This window comes from Labrus bergylta, chromosome 19 (genome assembly GCF_963930695.1).
Source record: "Labrus bergylta chromosome 19, fLabBer1.1, whole genome shotgun sequence".
Lineage (NCBI taxonomy): Eukaryota > Metazoa > Chordata > Actinopteri > Labriformes > Labridae > Labrus > Labrus bergylta.
The window spans coordinates 11555648-11575219 of NC_089213.1; the positions used below are offsets into that span (position 1 = coordinate 11555648).

A 19572-nucleotide genomic window follows, 5' to 3' on the forward strand; every position below is an offset into this window, starting at 1 on the left:
GGAGAGCAGCTTTCAGACTGGGTGGAGGCTTCCTGATCAGATATCTGTGTTTACATCAGAACTGTTTGCCATCCTCTGTGCCGTCAAGTTGACTGAAAAGAAAAGACCTCAGTCTGCGGTTATCTGTAGCGACTCACTTGCAGCATTTCAAGCAATAAAACACAGTAAATCCAACACATACCAACAGACGGGAATGTTCCCACTTCCTGTAGTTCATTATAGCATCCAAGCAGCTCTGTGGATGTGAAAACACCTCAATGCTTTAACATTACACAACACGTCATCTTTTCCAGGAGACCTCAGGCCAGATCTTACTCTTTCCATTTCGATCATGTTAAATGGATCATGTATGGTGCTGTTAAAAAATGCTCCTTCTGTGAAGACTATGTGGATGTGCTGATCTTGAAGAAACAACGCGATGTGACGTCTTGGTACAAGAAAAAGAAAATTGGGAAGGGCAGACAGACCATGTCTAGTTAGGTGAAGGTTTATTGATAGATCAACAAATATTACATTAAATCTACAAACCGACTTAAGATGCCAACTTTAATAATAATTACAGAAAACAACAACTCTTGAAGATGATGTATCTGAACAATCTAAACCCATCCTTAGGTAACTCTGTGAATCAGTTTATAAATCAAATTTAAAACACAGGAGGAGAGGCCTCACAAATACAACAATATGAACAGTACAATAACATGGCCCAAGAAAAAAGAATCTGCAATAAAAGACAACAATATACAATGAAAGGCAGACACAATACACAAGGGGGGGAAGCAGGGGAGAAAAAAGGCGTGGGGATAACGAATAAGCTCTTCTAAAAAGGTGAGGGTGTTTTAGAAGGGTTTTTAAGGTAGAGAGAGTCGGTGATACGGATAGCTTGTCAGAGAGAGGAGGAAGATCAGAGAGGTACGGAGGTGATAGGATATCCTTTAATGTAAGGAGAATCTGCTGATGTAACTCTCAGCATGTGAAGAAGCCACTGCACAAGTGGGCATGTGATTTCAAACATTTTGTAGACTCATATTACCACACAGGCGCTAATGTCATAGTGTTTATAATTACACAATGTCTGACTAGATTCTATTCTGATTTACTTTTTTTTTTTGATTAACCAATCACAGCTTCTGAAAAAATGTGTCATACCTAGCAACAGGCTTTGTGTCTCTTCCTCGCTCAGAGTCCCTCTGAGAATGTTCCTAAATCACTCCTAGGCAAAAAATTCCTTAATAGGAATTTTAAGATAAGTTAGGACCTCTCAGAATGTTTGTGAATGCTGGCCCTGCTCTTTTGGACAGGGTGGATAATTTTGAGAGAAGAAGATTGGAACAAGTAACGATGGTGCCGCGGCAATCACCCTGTGCGACTATCTGGATTCACCTCCCAGGTTGGCATTGAAAGACAACAGCTAAAAGGTCGAAAATATACAGATGCGACACAATGCAGAGGGGTCACACCAGAACAGCAGATGAGATGAAGCATGTGGGAAGCCCCCCCTCACTAGCCCGACATCTCTCCAATAATGAACGTCCATGGGTCCTGTTTGTGCACGTGTGTGTGAGTAGCATGTCTCTCAATAACAGATCGTGACCTTGAACAAAAAAAGGCTCATTTAAATCACCAAGCAGAATTATATGAGGAGATTTAGATTAAAAGAGAGTTAAAAAGCCAGAAGATTAAGTTAAAAAGTCAATGTTGATCACAGGGGATTTGTTTAAATCATAATCTTAAACAGCAAATGTTGGACTTTGCCTGTGTACTTTAAGTTAACATTCAACGAGTATTACAAGGTTTCAGGTACTTTTGCTCCTCTTACCAACATACTTGAGATACTTTTCCTTTAGAATCATGGATAGGAAATCAGGAGAGACAGTAAGGAATGACACAGGGGCCGCAGGTCTCGCGTAACTGCTAGGCCATCTGCGACTCACACTTGTGATTTTTGAGACTTTCAAGCCGAGTAAATGTTCTCTCACAAAGATTGCAAGTAAACGGTTTCTCCCCTGTATGTGAAATAGAGTGCCTTTTTAGAGCTCCACTTTGTGTGAATCTTTTACCACACACTGAACAACTGAATGGTTTCTCTCCCGTGTGCACAACAGAGTGTCTTTTTAAATCGCCATCTTTTGTAAAATTTTTACCACAAATTGAACAGCTGAATGGTGTCCCTCCTGTGTGGACAACAGAGTGTCTTTTAAGATCCCCGCTATTTGTATATCTGTTACCGCATAGCACACAGCTAAATGGTTTCTCCCCTGTGTGGACAATTGAGTGGCGTCTAAGGTCTCCGCTTTGTGTGAAGCTTTTACCACAAACTGAACAACTAAACGGTTTCTCTCCTGTGTGGACAAAAGAGTGTCTTTTTAGATCTGCGCTGTCTCTGAATCCTTGACCACATACTGAACAGCTGAATGGTTTCTCCCCTGTGTGAACTCTCATGTGCATTACCATCTCTGTCTTCCAGTTAAAACTCCTCATACAAACTGAGCAACTGAAAGGCTTTTCTACTGAATGGCGCAGCATGTGTTGATGTAAATTTTTCTTACGTGGGTATACTTTACCACAAATTGAGCAACTAAATGGTTTCACTCCTGTGTGGATTTGGTTGTCTTTCTGCAGATGTTCCTCTTGTCCCGAGCTTGTAGCACATTCAGAGGAGCTAACTGATGTATTTCCAGTATTACAGTTCATATGACTTACTGGTATGTCTTTGTTTTGCAGAGGGTTCAAACCTTCCTGAGGTTCACTGGTCTCCCAATCACAGTTACTATCGTCTGTCTCCGACCCAATCTCTGATGAGAGTGAAGCCTCTTCATCAGAAACAGGCTGTAAATGAATGTCTGGATTAAAGTCTGTAGTTGGGTCTGATCCCTCACTCTCCTCTCCTTTAGCTTCTGCTTTTGAATATTCATCTCTGATCTGATCAGTTTGCGTTTGTTGAAGCTGTGAGGACTGAGGTTTCTCTTCAACATCATCTTCTTCTTCAGTCTTCACAGGGACAGGAAAGAACGTGAACTTGATGATATCAGCCTCCACTGGCTCTTGAAGCTGCTCTCCCTCCTGACTGCTCCAGAGTTCCTCCTCTTCCTCTTCCTCTTTAATGTGTGGTGGTTCTGGTGGGTCCTCGTGGTTTAGACTGGAGCCCCTCTCCTGCTGCTCAGGGTGAACCTCTTCTTTTCTCACCATCAGCTGCTGGACATCTGTGGAGAAAAATGAAACACACAAAACTGTAGTTTGATGTCAACATTTAACAGCAAATCAGTATCTGACGGGGCACAGACTGGTAAATACCAAAAAGTGATAGGTGTTTTGAAAGTGGCAGTTTTGCAATGACAGATGTTGTGTTTAAAAGCTGTAACCTGCTGTCTTATAAATTCATCTTTAGTAAAAACATTCAAATATGAAACTGATCTTTTAAAGAGTAACTAAAACCACTTTTTTCAACTCTAAACCTCTGTATTTGAGTATTAAGTAGTGTTATGGATCAATCCAAGTCCCAATCTCGACATTTGAGTACAAAGTATTGAAATTTGAAATATTGTGTTAGAAATGTGCATAGTGTCTGCCCTTCCGTTTGAAAAACTCTAACGGCTGTGTGGAGTAGTACGTCACCAAACCTATAAAAGCCTCGTCACCCGACTCTGCGAACTGTGGGGAGTCAAGTGTATTTGTGTGTGTGGTGCAAACATTGCATCATGCTGACAACGGCGCAAAGGAGTGAGTGGGGTAAGGAGTCTTACCCCATAGACTGTAAATATTACCCCCGTGCCCCCCTCCCTCTCCAAGTTGATACATTCTAAATGCATTTTTGGAAATTCCAGGGTCGAGCAGTTCAACTGAAAATATGGGGTTTAGTTACCCTTTAATAATGTTGCAAGGATAGCAAAATGATTTCCAACTCGTTCAGGTTTGTTGCTGTTTACCTCTGTGTGATTTTACATTTTTATGTGTTAACATGCAGTCCTCTCAGTGTCTTAATTTAAATTATGCATAATAAATGAATCATAGAATTGCATTTATACCCATGTGATCAGTTGGTCAGGCAAAAAATAGCCAGGCCCACAGGAGGTCTTATTTTAACAAATCCTGCCCCCCCCCAACCAAGTTGGCAGAGTTTGACACCCCCGACAGAGGATGGTTTTGGGGTTCTTAAAGTTTCAAACCTGCTCTGTGTAACCGGACTTCAGAGTTGAAAGCTGTGTCCAGTAGTATCTGTTTCCGCTCGTTCTCTTCTTTCAAATGACGAAGTTCCTCCTCGTACTCTGCTATCCTTTTCTCAAACAGCTCAAACGTGTCTTCAGGGGCGACGGAGAGGTCATCATCTCTGTGAAGATAACGGAATTACAGAATATTGTCAGCATCAGTTTACAGGTGGTAAAGTGGTCTTCATTTTCTATCAAGGATGCAAAACTGGAGTGTTGCTACTGCACAGAAATAGAAGTCTAGCATTTTCCAGTTAACGAGAATCCTCTTGATGGACTACAGACTTCTCAAACGTTCTCAAACTCAGGGTTCTCAAACGTGCCAGACGCCCTCGAAGGGGAGCAAATCAGTTAAGACAACAAACAGCTGTAAGATCAAGACCCCGGTGAGATGAGTTTCCCTGAGACAGTTTCTGAGCGGCGATTCTTTGGCTTTGCAAGGCAACTATTTCATCAGCTGTCTGGGTGACGGGTCTCAGGCGATCTTGTGATGTGGAGGTCCGGGGCTGGCATGGTTACACATAGTCTGAGGCCGTTTTGGATGGATGTACTGCCAAGTTCCCTGAAATGACTTTGAAGGCGGCTTATAGTCGAGAAATTAATATTTACTTCAAAGGCAACCGCTCTGTTATGCATTCCTGCAGTCAGAATGCCATTTACACGCTCCCTCAAAACTTGGGGGGGGGGGGTTGTCCGTGGCGTTGAGCTGAGTGATTAAACTGCAAGTTATAGAGTGGGCTTTTATTGTGGCCAGTCTGAGGAACACCTCAGCAATAATCATGTTAAATTTAAACAGCATTTGACAGTGCTCACGAACACTTATTGAATGTGCAGCTATAACATTTTTATTCTGATGTAGGCTCTCTCTGTCAAAGAGCATCTTCATGTACGTTAATCAGAGAGAGCAGTAATCTAACCTGTTGTTCATATCAGCTTTAAGTTACACTCACTGGTCAGAGAGAGACTCCGCAGGAACAGCTGACCCAGCGGGGGGAGGCGGTCTCAACAATCCGGGTTTCCACGGAGTCGATGTTTGCTTCTCATAACTACAAAAACAAACAAAAAGCAGTCACGTTTACAGTCCATATGCAGTTAAACGATACAGAGAGACGCTCAAAGGTAGCTACTGTGCTAGCCTGCAGGCTGCACAGACAGAGGAGCTAACGTTAGCATTGGGCTAATACGACTACATAAAAAGTTAAGACATAAGACAAACAACACCCCCCCCCCAACAAAACGCACCTGTCCAACAGAAAGAGAGCAACCATGGCATCACTTTGAAGGCCCTTAGCCTCCTTCAGATGTCTCCATCGTGGAAAAGCTGTACCGATGTTGACTCGTGTTTGTCCTCTCGCTTTATCTAATCTCCTTCTCGTCACAGCCTTTTCGGCCTCCGTCTTTCTTTTCTTGCCCTGTTTATTAGGGCGAGCCGTCACCAGCAACCGCGGCAGGGGTAATTTATCCGCCATCCTCCGGTGAACCTCGTCTGAAACATGAAATTACACCGTCCCACAGGTATTTCCCGGTGTTTCCTGTCGAGTAGAGTTAGCATGTTAGCGTCAAGTAGAACTGCTTCCGGTTTCTTCTTCTGTCAGTTTAATTGGGGCAGTTCCATAGCGCCGCCTATCATGCTGGAGTGTAGGCTGAAGCATCAATTCATTGATTCTAAGAAAAAAGAAAAACCCAAATTGACTAAAAAATAAACTAAATTATATTTACTGATAGTTTATTTTATACTAAAGGATACATCGAAATGCCTGCACCTTCAGTCTGTGGAATCTGTTGAATTTCTGTTAAAATTAAAATGCATTTTGGAAGGCAGCTCACCCACCACCTTTTTTTTTTTTTTAAGGAAAGTTGTTTTCTTACATATTTGTTTGAGTTAACTTTTTACCCACGCAAACTCCTTCTCAAGTTAAATCAAGCACATGAACCCAAATTATCCAAAGAGGGTGAAATCAACGTATGTCACTTTTTTTTATTTTATTTTGAATACAAAGAAAAGCATTGAGATTAATTTAGGAATCTGCAGTCCTTAATATTCAAATGTATTATTTGTAAATATGCATGTATGTTGAATGTTCCCCCCATGCTGTAACAAAAGCTTATATGCGTTTCCCGACCATGTGTGGACATTAAATAATATAAAAATGATTACGTATAATGTTAGACAGATTTATGAGATTAATTTAAGTGCAGAAGAGCACCTTCAATTCAAGATAAATCATATTGATGTGAATAAAATCAAGTTATTGTACGCATAATTCAGAATCTGTTTCAACACAGTGATCAGGTGACAGAAGCCATAGCTCAGTCTGTAGGGACATAAGTTGAGAACTGGTTGGTCGCCGGTTCAAGTCCCAGAGCAGACTAAATCTGGAAATTGGTCTGGTGGCTTGAGAGGTGCCAGTTCACTTCCTGAGCACTGCTGAGTTGCCCTGGAGCAAGGCACCGGACCCACCTCAGGAGCGCTCGCTGTGGGCAGCCCCCTTAGTGCATATCCATAGGATCCTGTTTGTGCATGTGTGTGTAGCATGTTCAACAACAGAGTGTACAATTTTTTTTTTCCCTTGCAGGAAGTATCTTCTTCTTCTAAATATATTGAGACTGTTTGAATACATTTTTAAAAATAAGAACTGTGACACAGTTAATGTAAAACAAAATAACAGACACACAAATAAAATAAAAAAAACAGAAGTGAAATGATTTTGTGGCTTCCTGTTAGCTGAACATGAGATGAAGCACAACTTAATTTTGGAGTCTTATTTTGAAATTCCACTGCTCTCGCCAACACACTTGTGTTTTTTGACATATTCTTGTCGAGCAAATTTTTTGTCACAAATATTGCAACTAAATGGTTTCTCTCCTGTGTGAACAGTCATGTGTCTTTTCAGAGTTCCATGTTGTGTGAAACTTTGACCACAAATGGAACAACTGTATTGTTTCTCTCCTGTGTGCACAGTCGAGTGTCGCCTTAAATTCCCATGTAAAGCAAATCTTTTACCACAAACTGAACAACTGAACGGTTTCTCTCCAGTGTGGATTCTCATGTGTAAAAGTAAGTTGTTTCTAAGACTAAAACTTGTTTGACAAACTGAGCAACTGAAGGGTTTCTCTCCAGTGTGAACTCTTAAATGTGAGGTCAAGTTTGAGCTTTGTGCAAACCTTATGCCACAGATGGAGCAACCGAAGGGTTTCTCTCCTGTGTGAACTCTCATGTGTGTTACCATCTCTGCTCTTGCTAGAAAAGTCTTGTGACAAAATGAGCAGCTGAAACGTTTCCCCTCTGAGTGAAGTTTCATATGAGTTGTTAATGAGGTTTTTATGTAGTATCTGTTACCACAAACTGAGCAACTAAATGGTTTCTCTCCTTTTTGGATTCGTTTGTGTTTCTTCTGTTTCTTTTGGGCAAAGCTTGTAGCACATCCAGATAAGCTAACGGACGTATTTTCAGTATTAAACTCCTTGTCACTTACAGGAACTTCACTGTTTTGAAGAGGGTTCAAACCTTCCTGAGGCTCACTGGTCTCCCAATCACAGTTACTATCGTCAGTCACAGTCTCAGAGGAGTGGGAGGTCTCTTCATGAGTAACAGGCTGTAAATGACAGTCTGGACTTAACTCTCTAGTCAGTTCTGATCCTCCACAGTCCTCTCCATCAGCTTCTGTTTTTGAATATTCATCTCTGATCTGATCAGTTTGGGTTTGTTGAAACTGAGGGGACTGATGTTTCTCTTCATCTTCTTCTTCACTCTTCACTGGAAAAAAAGTGAACTTGATGATATCAGCCTCCTCTGGCTCTTGAAGCTGCTCTCCTTCTTGACTGCTCCAGGCGTCCACTTGTTCCTTTTTGATGTGTGGTGGTTCTGGTGGTTCCTCCTGGACCAGACTGTGGCTGCACTCCTGCTGCTTTGGGGGAACATCTTCACTCACAATTTTTTGCTTGAAATCTGTGAAGATAAATCATAATTGCAGAGAACTGTTACTTTCTGTTAATGTCAATACCTCTTGTAGCACCTCGGATATCAACGTGCTCTTGGGTGAGCCTTGGGGCAGGAAGCTTTTACGTGTTTTCAATTTGTATAATTTGACATCATGGAGAGACGCTTCATTTTTTTCTCAACATATTTGTACTTTTCCACCAAAACACAAGTACAGAGTTTTCCTGAATAGAAAAGAAATGTAGGAAATTCAAGAAAAAGGTAAAGAGCCTGAGGCAGATCTTGTAGTTGTCCTGGTTCATTGAAATTGTCCACTGGGATTTGAACAGTGTGCAGCCTTTTTTCCTACCAATTTCACTCCTTAAAAATACTACGCTTATCTCCAAATGCAAATTAATCCTGCAGAGGGGAAGTTCTCAGTAGATCACTCTCATTGTTTGTCTATGTGAACGGAGACTCCACAACACAATGGATTTCATAACCTTCACTGACTGACCTCAGAGTTAAACAGCGCAACAGGCTTCATGATCAAATGCCCCCTTTTCATTTGGCATTGATATGGATAGTGCGGTGCTATTTATTTAGTTATTCTTCAGCGCCCTCACATCTTGGCTACAGAACGTAAAAGTGATTAAAAAGCTTGGTCACACTTCTTTTCCTGGGGTGCCGGATAGCCTGATAGCCTCGCAGCTTAATTCGGACAGGGAGAAGAAAAAAAAAAGGTCGAAAATGGTGAAACAAAATACAGACGTCCAAAGTAACAAATGTGAGAAAGGAGAAGAATGAAATCTTCGACCACACAGAGAGAGCCAGAGTGGAGGAACAACATCGGCGACTCTGGTGAGTTTACCGAAAAATAGATTGGAAAAAAAAAAATAACTGGAAATAAACACACAGCGGGGCTTGAGCTCTGTAAGAAAATGATCTCACTCCAGCGAAAACTTCACTGACAGAAACACGTACCTGACAAACACAGATCTATTCATCACAAGTAAGAGAACATCTTTTATTCATGTAAACAGGAAGCAACAGTTTGTTTTGGTGCTATTTCAGAAGATAAGAGTGACAGGACGGCTCTGTGCATGTCAAAATGGTTTTATTCGGATTCAATATTTGATGCATGTACGGATCACTTTATTCAGCGTCCATGTAAACGAAGGTTAGGAATCCCAAAGCGCACCGATGAAATTTTGCACAAGAAAACATAGGAATCATCTGAATTTGCCTCGTCTTGGACCTCGGCCTCTTTAAACATGATGCCCTCCACTCCTCATGTTGTCTCCCATACCGATTACACTTTGGTTTTTACTGCCACACATTTCATCTTGCCACAAAATACCCAAATAATGTTGACACACAGGCTCTGAACGCAGTTACCTGTAGCCTAACTTTATGCACAACACAAGCCAAGGCTCCCCCCGTGTTCAGTGTCAGAACTGCTCTCTAAATATTCACATCGATCACACATTTTGGCTCCAACAACGACGGCAGTAATGTCATACTCGGTTATTTCCGATATTCCCACAGGAGGCAAGAAGATGTCAGCTGGCTGATCAACAGTTTAAAGTGAGAACAAGAATACATCTGTACAAACCTGATCTGTGTGCCAGGACTTCAGGCTCGTAAACATGATCCTGTGGTTTGTGTTGATCTTCCTTCAATCGACTGAGCTGCTCCTCGTACTCTGCTATGGTTCTTTCAAACAGCTCAAATATCTCGTCAGCAGCCGCAGTCAGTCTCTGGTTGACAAAAGATCTCAGTATCCTGACTTTAGACATCTTCGCACAATCACTTTGTTCTCCTGAAACACTTCCTTTAAGACAGTATCTGCCCGTCTATTTAGAGATAGGGAAGTCACCAGGAGAAACTTTAGATGTTAGATACTTCAGACAAACTGAATAGAAAAGAATCTATTAATACATGCAGGCATGTTTTCTTTAAATCGGTGTGTTGTTGTTATCTCTGTTTAGCCGTCTCCGTCTATTTCCTGATTGCAGGCTAACGCTGGGCTAACACATCCAGCGTTGTTTGTTCACAGGAGAGAGAGAGAGTCTGCAATCAGGGAGACACCGAGTCCCCTAACCTTTAAACTCTACATGCAGTCCACTAAACGGAGTTTGCTTTAGTAACCTGTGGGTTAAGATCGTTAACTGCAGACTGTTTCAGTCAAGGTGTGGAGGAACGGAAACAGTTGGCATTTTCTTCCTCCTCTCTCGTTTCACGGCGGATCGCAAACGATGTATGAAGATGAAACACCGCCACCTCCTGCCCCGGAGTGTACAAGCATCAGAGGCGAAGATAAGGAGGTCGACTTTATTGTAAAAATTTGTAAATTTGTGCATTTACAGCAGCTCAAGAAAACAGGGGACGGGAATATAATTATTACAAATAAAAATAGAAGTTAAAAATCAAACATATTGACACCAGTTAAATAAAAATACAATAATGGAAAATGACACAGTAACTACAGTGGAAAGAGTTATTGTTATTAAAAAGCATTATTGAAATGAGTCATGAGGTGGGGATGCTGTTAAACAGTCTGATTAAACAGTCTGATGGCAGATGGGATGAACGACCTGCGGTAGCGCTCTGTCTCTGTCTTGCAGGGTGGGTGTCTGATGTACTTCAGATTCCATTCTGAATAAATCACAAGTCCTTTCTTGATGAGGGGGGTGATGTTCAATCATCACCTCCCTCATCAAGAAAGGACAGCAGAGGATGTACTTCCTGAGGCAGCAGAAGAAATCCCACCAGCCAAAGACCATGATGGTGCAGTGTCATCACAGAGTCCATCCTCTTCCTCCTCCATCAGTCTGGTACGCTGCAGCCACAGCAAAGGACAGATGCAGGCTGCAACCTGCCATCTCTCCAGGACCCTGAGGCGTGCAGGTAAGATTGTGGCCGACCCCTCTCACTCGGGACATGGACCGTTGGAGACCCTCCCGTCCAGTAAGAGGCTGCGGTCTCGCCACAAGAACAGTTTCTTCCCCTCTGCTGTCAGAAGGATTTCAAAGAGAAGAGTGTGAAGTTTATTTTTAGATTTACCTTTGTTTGTTTGTTTTCCTCTAACAGCTACCCAGGATCACACTCCTTACCAGTAGGTGGCGGAAATGCACCAATTCGTTGGTCTCTAAAAAAAGAAGAAGAAGAAGAACCGGAAGCAGTTGCGCGATGCTAACACACTAATTCTCGCTACTTTCACGTATAATCAAAGTGAACCAAAGAAGCCTGTTTGTTTGGACTAACTTGTTAACGTCAACTGTACACTTTAACCCCGACTTGGTTTCTTTCTTCGCTGTTACATTTACTTGAAATTGTTCAACGTTTTGATGTGAATCCTGGGGCAACGCGAAGCTAATGCAGTTAGCTTCAGCGCGACCAAACACGTTTTTAACAAAAAGCAAACTTGCAGAGAGATCCTGTGAAGATGTCTAAAGTCCGAATGCTGAGATCTTTTGTGAACCAGAGACTGACTGCGGCCGCTGAAGAGATATTTGATCTGTTTGAAAGGACGATAGCAGAATACGAGGAGCAGCTCAACCTGCTGGACTCCTGTCAGAAACATGATGTCCGCTTACACGTTTCAGGTTTGTACAGTTTATTTATGTTTTGTTGATATCTCTTTGAGCTGCTTCTATATGTTGTTGATAGGTTCATTATCAACAACATCATTTTTTTTCAGAAGACCGGTGTTTAGACAGAAGAATTAATCCATTTCAAAGTTGCAAAGCAAACTCTCACACACTGTTTACATAAAATAAAATACGTTACCAAAAACAATAACTGCTCTCCTTGTTTTGTCAGGGGATTCAGTTCTTTGTGCTTTCAGTTCAACACAACAGGAAAACAGCAACAAAGCATAATTCTTCTTGGTTGCTCTCATTGATTTAGTCCAATGATTGACGTGTTTCAAACAATAGTGGCATCAGTTGATTATTGGAGGGTTTGACAAACCACAATCAGAGGTTTCTGGATGTTGCAGCAACAACACCTGTTAAAAGATTTCTCTCAAATAACTATTTCTTCAGTTTTTCATTTCACATATATGTGATTACTGTATTTTTTTTACATTATAACTGATGTCAAAGTCACTGAAAACTGTAGTTTGCTGTAAGCGCAAATCAACAAAGAGTTGTATGTTTAATTTTTTTTCCCACAGATGTCCAGCAGCTGATGGTGAGAAAAGAAGAGGTTCACCCTGAGCAGCAGGAGAGTAGCTCCAGACTGGACCAGGAGGACCCACCAGAACCACCACACATTAAAGAGGACCGGGAAGAGCTCTGGAGCAGTCAGGAGGGAGAGCAGCTTCAAGGACCAGAGGAGGCTGATACCAGCATGGTCACTTTTTTTCGTGTTCCTGTGAAGACTGAAGAAGACGATGGAGAGACACCTCGGACCTCACAGCTTAATGAAAACAAACCGGAAGAGAGCGGAGATGTAAAGGATTTGAACACAGAAGCTGATGGAGAGGACTGTGGAGGATCAGAACCAGACAGAGACTTTAATCCAGACAGTCATTTACAGACAGTTTCTCTTGAAGACACTTCACTCCTTACTGGATCTGACACTGATGAGAGTGGTGATTGGGAGGAGAGATATGAACCTCAGGAAGGTTTAAACCCTCTGCAAAAGAAAGTCATTTCCATAAGTGATATGAACTGTAATACTGGTAACACATCAGTTAGCTCCTCTGGATGTGCTACAAGCTTTGCACAAATGAAACCGCTGCAGAAACACAAAACAATCCACACTGGAGAGAAACCATTTAGTTGCTCAGTATGTGGTAAAAGATTCACACAAAGTGGATCTCTTAAAATGCACTCTTTTGTCCACACGGGGGAGAAACCGTTTAGTTGCTCAGTTTGTGGAAAACATTTTATAAAAGATGGAGATTTGAAAAGACACTCTGTTGTCCACACAGGAGAGAAACCATTCAGTTGTTCAGTGTGTGGTAAAAGATTCACGCAAAGTGGATCTCTTAAAATGCACTCTCTCATCCACACGGGGGTGAGACCGTTTAGTTGCAATTTTTGTGATAGAACATTTACTCGGAAGCATAGTGTCAAATATCACAAGTGTAGGTCTAAGATGGCCTAGCGGTTAGGTCAGACCTGCGGCTGGGACTCATTCCCTACTATCTCTCCGATTCTATCTATTTCTAGAAAAAATATCATAAGTACTGTATGTTGGTAGGAGCAGAAGAAATACACGAAACTTAGTTATACTCATTGAATGTTACCTTATAGTACACAGGCAAAGTGCAACATTTACAGTTTTAGATTAGGATTTAAACAAATCCTCTGTGATCAACATAGACTTTTAAAATAAATTCAAGTTCACATTTTGTTATTGAGAGACATGCTACTCACACACGTGCACAAACAGGACCCGTGGACGTTCAATGGAGAGATGTCGGGCTAGTGAGGGGGGCTTACTAGCATGCTTGATCTCATCAGCTGTTCTGGTGTGACCCCTCTGTCTTTCAATGTCAACTCATCAGTGCCCAAAACAAACCCACCTTTACCATCACGTTCTGCATTATCAAGAAGAACACTGATTGATCTGCTCTATCCAATGAGCCCCCAAAAAGTACATTTGTCCACTCTACTACTACTACTGTAACTCTCTCCTCTCTGGTCTTCTTCAGCTTCTCCATAAACTTAAACTGGTCCAGAACTCAGCTGCCCCGATCATCACGAGAACCCCCTCCATATAGCCCATCACCCCAGTCCTCCAACAGCTTCACTGGCCCCCTGTCAAATGTTGCGTTGACTTTAAGATTCTTCTTCTTTCTTTTATTGTTGATTATTTTTCTTGTACCATGTTATTGTGCTGTTTGCATTGTTGTATTTGTGAGGTGGCCTTGAGTGCCATGAGGGGGAACCTTTAAGAAAACATATTTTTAGTTTTATTCTCTATATATAGAGAATAAAACTAACTATATTCTTTATACAACAATGACTTGACTGTTTCCTACTTACACATTACACCTCTTGTTCAATAAATCTCTCCTCCTGTGTTTTAAATTAGATTTATAAACTGTTTAACTGATTCACAGAGTTACCTAAGGATGGGTTTAGATTGTTCAGGCCTGTCCTCAAACAGATGCTACTCAGATACATCATCTGCAAGAGTTGTTGTTTTCTGTAATTGTTCTGTGATTAGTTTGTAGATTTAATGTAATATTTTTTTTGATCAAACAAGACGTGTCTCTGCTCTTACGTTTATTTTTCTTGTACCAAGACGACAAGGTTTTGTTTCACGGTCTCTAAGCTTCTAACATGGGTAGTTTTTGTTTAAGTGTATGGTGAAGGGAAAACAAAACTGCCAATAGTTTAAAAAAAATAGATTGAAGTCTGAATGCTTAATTGGATAATATTGTAATCTGTTCACTGCTGGACTGATATGAATATTCATTGTGTGTGCTTGTGTAAGAGAAATACAAAGAGAGATGGAATGCATTTAGAATAATAATACATTTGACTTTAGTAAAAATAACTACATAGTGACTAGATTTAAAGCCCTGCATGAAATGTCACTTTATTAAAACAGTATAAAAGTTAAGGAGGACTACGCAACTCTCCAGTTTTCTTATGAAGAAATTTAACTATGGGGGGATTAATTTGATGCATTTCCTGTTTTTTTAGTAAAAAAATAATCAGTTTTTGTTGTTAACAATCAGAACAGAAGGAGAACAGGGGGCGTGTACTTTAGAAATACCAAAGAGACATAAAAGGTCTGGTTGATACACTTTAACAGCTTTGGTCAGACATCAGTTGGGATGTCTGAAGGAATATTTTTGAAGTAGTCTGTAAACTGTGACCAAAAGGAACAGAAGAAACACGAACGAACCCACATGGGAGAGAAACCATTCAGCTGTTGACTTCCTGCCGTCGTTGAACTGACTTGAAGAAGAACCCGGAAGTAGTTCTACTCTGTGACGCTAACATGCTAACTCCTGCTTAAATAGAAACACCGGGAATAAACCTTTGCGATTGCGTAGTCTGAGGTTTCAGCCGAGGTTCACCGGAGGATGGCGGATAAATTACCCCTGCCGCGGTTGCTGGTGACGGCTCGTCCTAAAAAAGAGGGCAAGAATAGAAAGACGGAGGCCGAGAAGGCTGTGACGAGAAGGAGATTAGATAAAACGAGAGTCAACATCGGTACAGCTTTTCAACGATGGAGACAACTGAGGGAGCTCAAGGGCCTGCGAAGCGACGCCGTGGTTGCTCTGTTTCTGTTGGACAGGTGAGTTTATGTTTCGTTGGGGGGGTGGGGTTGTTTGTCTACATTAAATATGTCGCTTTTCATGTAGCCGTGTTAGCCCGAATGCTAACGGAGTGAGCTAGTACATTAGCGACCTCTTTTTGTTTGTTTTTGTAGTTATGAGAAGCAAACATCGACTCCGTGGAAACCCGGATTGTTGAGACCTCCTCCCCCCGCTGGGTCAGCTGTTCCTGCGGAGTCTCTCTCTGACCAGTGAGTGTAACTTAAAGCTGATATGAACAACGGGTTAGATCACTGCTCGTCCTCATTTCTTGCTCAGTCAGGGACATGAGGAACAAGAGTCCATTGAAAGCTTTTCCTCACCTGTCACAGACCTTTTCAAAATAAAATGACTAAAATATCAAAGCGTCACAGTGCAATTTTAGCAGATTTTTACCTTTAATTATTTCAACATTTCTACAGTAAAATCTGCTGAGAATTCTCACGACTACAGTCAGGGACATGAGGAACAAGTATCCATTGAAAGTTTTTCCTCACCTGTCACAGACTTTTTCCAAAATAAAATAATCTTAAATGACTAATATTATTATTGTCATGAGTGTTTGTGTTACTAAATGTATTTGCTACGCTGTGGGTACATGTTGGTGTGCTGTGTGTGTATCTAGGGACAAAGGCATTGAAATCTACTCTGAAAAAAAAATCTAAACACAGCACTTGGTTTGAATCTGTGTTCATGAGAACTGTCAAATTGTGTTTAAAGATAACATGACTATTGCTGACAGTATTCTGTTATTTTCACAGAGACGACGACCTCTCAGTCGCCCCTGAAGACACGTTTGAGCTGTTTGAGAAAAGGATAGCAGAGTACGAGGAGGAACTTCGTCATTTTAGAGAAGAGAACGAGCGACAACACAAACTGCTGGATGCTGTTTTCAACCCTGAAGTCCGTTTACACAGAGCAGGTTTGTACAGCCTTTCGCCTGACGGTAACTTGATACCTCCCACCACCTGCCTTGCCCCTATGAGGATTATCTCAAAGGCTATCACAAACAAGATTGGGGAGATGGCGCATCCCATGGCAATGCCGCATGTGTAGCCTTCCAGGGTGAAGCCCATGTGCAGGTTGTTGAAGTGTCTGGTGATGATGTTCTTGACACAATGTGGGATGCGGAAGAATTCCAAGGCAAAATCTATCAGCTTGTGCGGCACTGAGCTGTACGCGTTGGCGAGGTCTAGCCACACCACATGCAGGTCGCTCTTCTCTCTCTTTGCACGCTGAATTTGGTCCCAAATCATAGCAGAGTGCTCGACGCATCCCGGGAAGCCTGGGATTCCAGCCTTCTGGCAGCTTGTGTCGATGTATTCATTTGCCAAGAGAACTATATGTTCCGACACGTACATGGAAAATGACATTGCGCAGTACAAAAACAGTAACATCTGTCCGGTTGCGTTTGATGAAGTTGAAATAAAAGAAGGAAAGAAAACCCTCGGTGCTCAAACAGACAGATGCTGAATGTGCCAAAGTTGGGAGTAGGAAAGGTGAGACAGAAGGGTCCTCTTATGCTGGAAGCATGTGAGAGAGATGGAGAGCACCTTCGGAGCAACCTCAGTTCTTGTGAGGTTACACTGTGTAAGCAAGCAGGAGCAGGTTTCCAAGGCTTTTATAACCTGGCCTGCATCATGGGGACCCGTGAGGATTTACCTGAGGTCTCCTCCAATGAGGATAGAGAATCCAAACTCCCCTTTTTCTCACATCTAGTTGTGAGGTGCTGCAGGGGGTGCTGGGGATAAGAGTCCTTCAGGTCTCTTTGTCCTTTTCCTTCCAAATATACTCAAGGCAGGCTTTAGACCCGAGTCCTTTGTCCAACACATGGCTGGTCCAAACGCTGCACACCGATTCAATTGAATCTTTGTTCTACCAATCAATGCATTGATGTGGAGTGATGGATCGTTAAACCCCTAGCTCCCCTAAGTACAGAAAAGGCTGCACTTTTTGTCTGATTTAAAGCCATATACTGCTTACTTCTTATTCCTGACACCAGCTTTCTGTCACTCGCTGCCTTGAAGTGCACAGACTCCGCCCACTGTGACATCTCGTACCTCTATAAAGTAGTCCTATCAGTTGTTTAATCTGAATAGGAAATTCAGGTTTTATAAGCTTTATGTGTTTCACTTTTTTCACAGATGTCCTGCAGCTGGTGGTGAGTCAAGACGAGGTTTCCCCTGAGCAGCAGGAATTGAGCCCTAGACTGGACCAGAACGACCCACCAAACTCACCACAAATTAAAGATGAACAGAAGGAACTCTGGGGCAGACAGGAAGGGGAGCTTCAAGTAGAAGAGGAGTTTGATATCAGCATGTTAAGATTAAAACATATCCCTGTGAAGAGGGAAGAAGAAGATGGAGAGAAACTTCAGTCCTCACAGCTTCATGAAAACCAAATTGTAGAAAGCAGAGACACAGAGCATTTGAAAATAGAAGCTGATGGAGAGGACTGTGGAGGAGCAGAACCAGACTTAAATCCAGACAATCATTTACAGCCAGTTACTCCTGACAAGACTTCACACTTTTCTGGATCTGATACTGATGACAGTGGTGAGTGGGAGGAGAGTGATGATCCTCAGGAAGGTCTTCATGCAAGAAAAAAATTCATCTGTTCAATTTGTAAAAAATGTTTTTCTTCAAGAGCAGCTGTTGTGAAACACATGAGGACTCACACAGGGGAGAAACCCTTCAAGTGTTCATTTTGTGGTAAAAGATTTGCACAAAATGGACATCTGAAGTTCCACATGGCTGTTCACACAGGAGAGAAACCATTTATGTGTTCAGTTTGTGGTGAAAGATATGCACGAAATGGAGATCTGAGACGCCACTTGGCAGTTCACACAGAAGAGAAACCATTTAGTTGTTCAGTTTGTGGTAAAAAATTTGCACAGAATGGAGATCTGAAACGCCACTTGGCAGTGCACACAGGAGAGAAACCATTTAGTTGTTCAATTTGTGGTAAAAGATTTGCACAAAATGGACACCTGAGGCTCCACTTGATTGTTCACACAGGAGAGAAACCATTTAGTTGTTCAGTTTGTGGTAAACAATTTACACAAAATGGACATCTGAAACGCCACTTGGTTGTTCACACAAGGAATAAAACATTTGGTTGTTCAGTTTGTTGTAAAAAATTCTCTCGACTTGATTGTGCCAAACGTCACAGGCTTGTGTGTGAAAGAAGGAAAAATCTAAATGCTTGATATACCAATGAATTCCTGTAGGAGGAAAGCACAAAAGGTAGACTAACATCTTAACGATGGTCAGATTCCAAAATGAGTCTTCTTTCGGTTTTATCTTTTCAGCAGACAAAGGCACATGATTAAAGTAATTCTGCTTTATTTTGTCTAAAATAGTTGTTTTGCATGCACAGTTACTTATTTCTGCATGCAGAACCAAGATGTCAAATGAATGCTGAGAGAGTTTTTGTTGCTTAAATCAGTTTGCAAGTTCTCATCTTTGTCCTTTGGACTGTTTACATACAACAACAAACCTTCAAGAAACCACCCATACATGTTCCCCTGTCCCGCTCAAAAAGGTCATTTTAGGTAGGTAGAAGAATGTATCTTCATTTTGTCAGTCATTCAAAAATGTTTCATAAGTTTGTTTTGCACTACTGCTTTGTACATAAAAAAGCACTTTGTTATAAACAAAATAAACAATATTGTTTGCAATTTTTCTAAAATTGTGTTTTGTAAATAGGCACATTTGTCATGATATTTACTGACCTGCTTACACGGTGCTTTAGTAAACATTTCAGTTGTTCAAGAAATAAAATCCAACAAGAGCAGAGGTTGTGATACACATAAGGATCCAAACAGGAGAAACCTTTCAAGTGTTCTCTTTGCAGTACAGGATTTGCAAAATAAATTGGAGGTCTGAGGCGACCTTTGGCTGTACAGAGATAAGAGAGACTATTCAGATGTTCAGTTTGTGGCAAAAGATTTGCACGCCATGAAACTCTGACACAACACTTTATTCATGTTTGTAATAAAAGGTACACCCAACCACATTTTGTCAAATATCACAATTGGGGTAAAAAGCAACAGAATATGATGAACCTACTGTGTATGAAAGCCATCATGAGATAACCTTTTATGTGACTGATGACATAATGGATGTTACAGAAGAGGACTGCACACTCAGGGCAGGACT

General features: G+C 41.5%; 3 protein-coding genes across 6 annotated transcripts in view; 2 read left to right on the top strand and 1 right to left on the bottom strand.

The window, feature by feature from the left end:
- Nucleotides 1-471: 471 nt before the first annotated feature.
- LOC109989005 (zinc finger protein OZF) lies at nucleotides 472-10375 on the bottom strand. 3 transcript variants are annotated; one of them, XM_020640591.2, is made up of 5 exons: nucleotides 7682-7811; nucleotides 5448-5737; nucleotides 5156-5251; nucleotides 4167-4327; nucleotides 472-3203 (listed from the first exon to the last, which is right to left on the bottom strand). In XM_020640591.2, the coding sequence occupies exons 2-5, from the start codon at nucleotides 5672-5674 to the stop codon at nucleotides 1915-1917; spliced, it is 1773 nt and encodes a 590-aa protein (XP_020496247.2). In that variant the 5' UTR covers nucleotides 5675-5737; nucleotides 7682-7811; the 3' UTR covers nucleotides 472-1914. The 3 variants fall into 3 exon arrangements, with proteins under 3 accessions (XP_020496247.2, XP_065804416.1, XP_020496261.2); XM_065948344.1 differs by lacking the exons at nucleotides 472-3203; nucleotides 4167-4327; nucleotides 5156-5251 and adding an exon at nucleotides 9740-10375 and having other exon boundaries at nucleotides 5564-5737; nucleotides 7682-8154; XM_020640605.3 differs by lacking the exons at nucleotides 472-3203; nucleotides 4167-4327; nucleotides 5156-5251; nucleotides 5448-5737 and adding an exon at nucleotides 9740-10375 and having other exon boundaries at nucleotides 5961-8154.
- An 848-nt stretch (nucleotides 10376-11223) lies between these two features.
- LOC109989008 (zinc finger protein with KRAB and SCAN domains 3-like) lies at nucleotides 11224-14171 on the top strand. Its single transcript, XM_020640609.3, has 2 exons — nucleotides 11224-11732; nucleotides 12305-14171. Exons 1-2 carry the CDS (start codon nucleotides 11573-11575, stop codon nucleotides 13240-13242), a joined length of 1098 nt encoding a protein of 365 aa, XP_020496265.2. The 5' UTR covers nucleotides 11224-11572; the 3' UTR covers nucleotides 13243-14171.
- Nucleotides 14172-15047: 876 nt separating this feature from the next.
- Nucleotides 15048-19572, top strand: part of LOC109988998 (zinc finger protein 771-like) — a 34685-nt gene continuing 30160 nt past the window's right edge. The window contains exons 1-4 of one of the 2 annotated variants that reach the window (XM_020640598.3): nucleotides 15048-15393; nucleotides 15529-15624; nucleotides 16174-16334; nucleotides 17557-19091. In XM_020640598.3, coding sequence (XP_020496254.2) covers nucleotides 15179-15393; nucleotides 15529-15624; nucleotides 16174-16334; nucleotides 17557-18620 — 1536 coding nt within the window. In that variant the 5' untranslated portion in view covers nucleotides 15048-15178 and the 3' untranslated portion in view covers nucleotides 18621-19091. Of the gene's footprint in view, nucleotides 15394-15528; nucleotides 15625-16173; nucleotides 16335-17556; nucleotides 19092-19572 lie in introns of those variants that run through there. The other variant, XM_065948345.1, reaches the window with a different exon arrangement.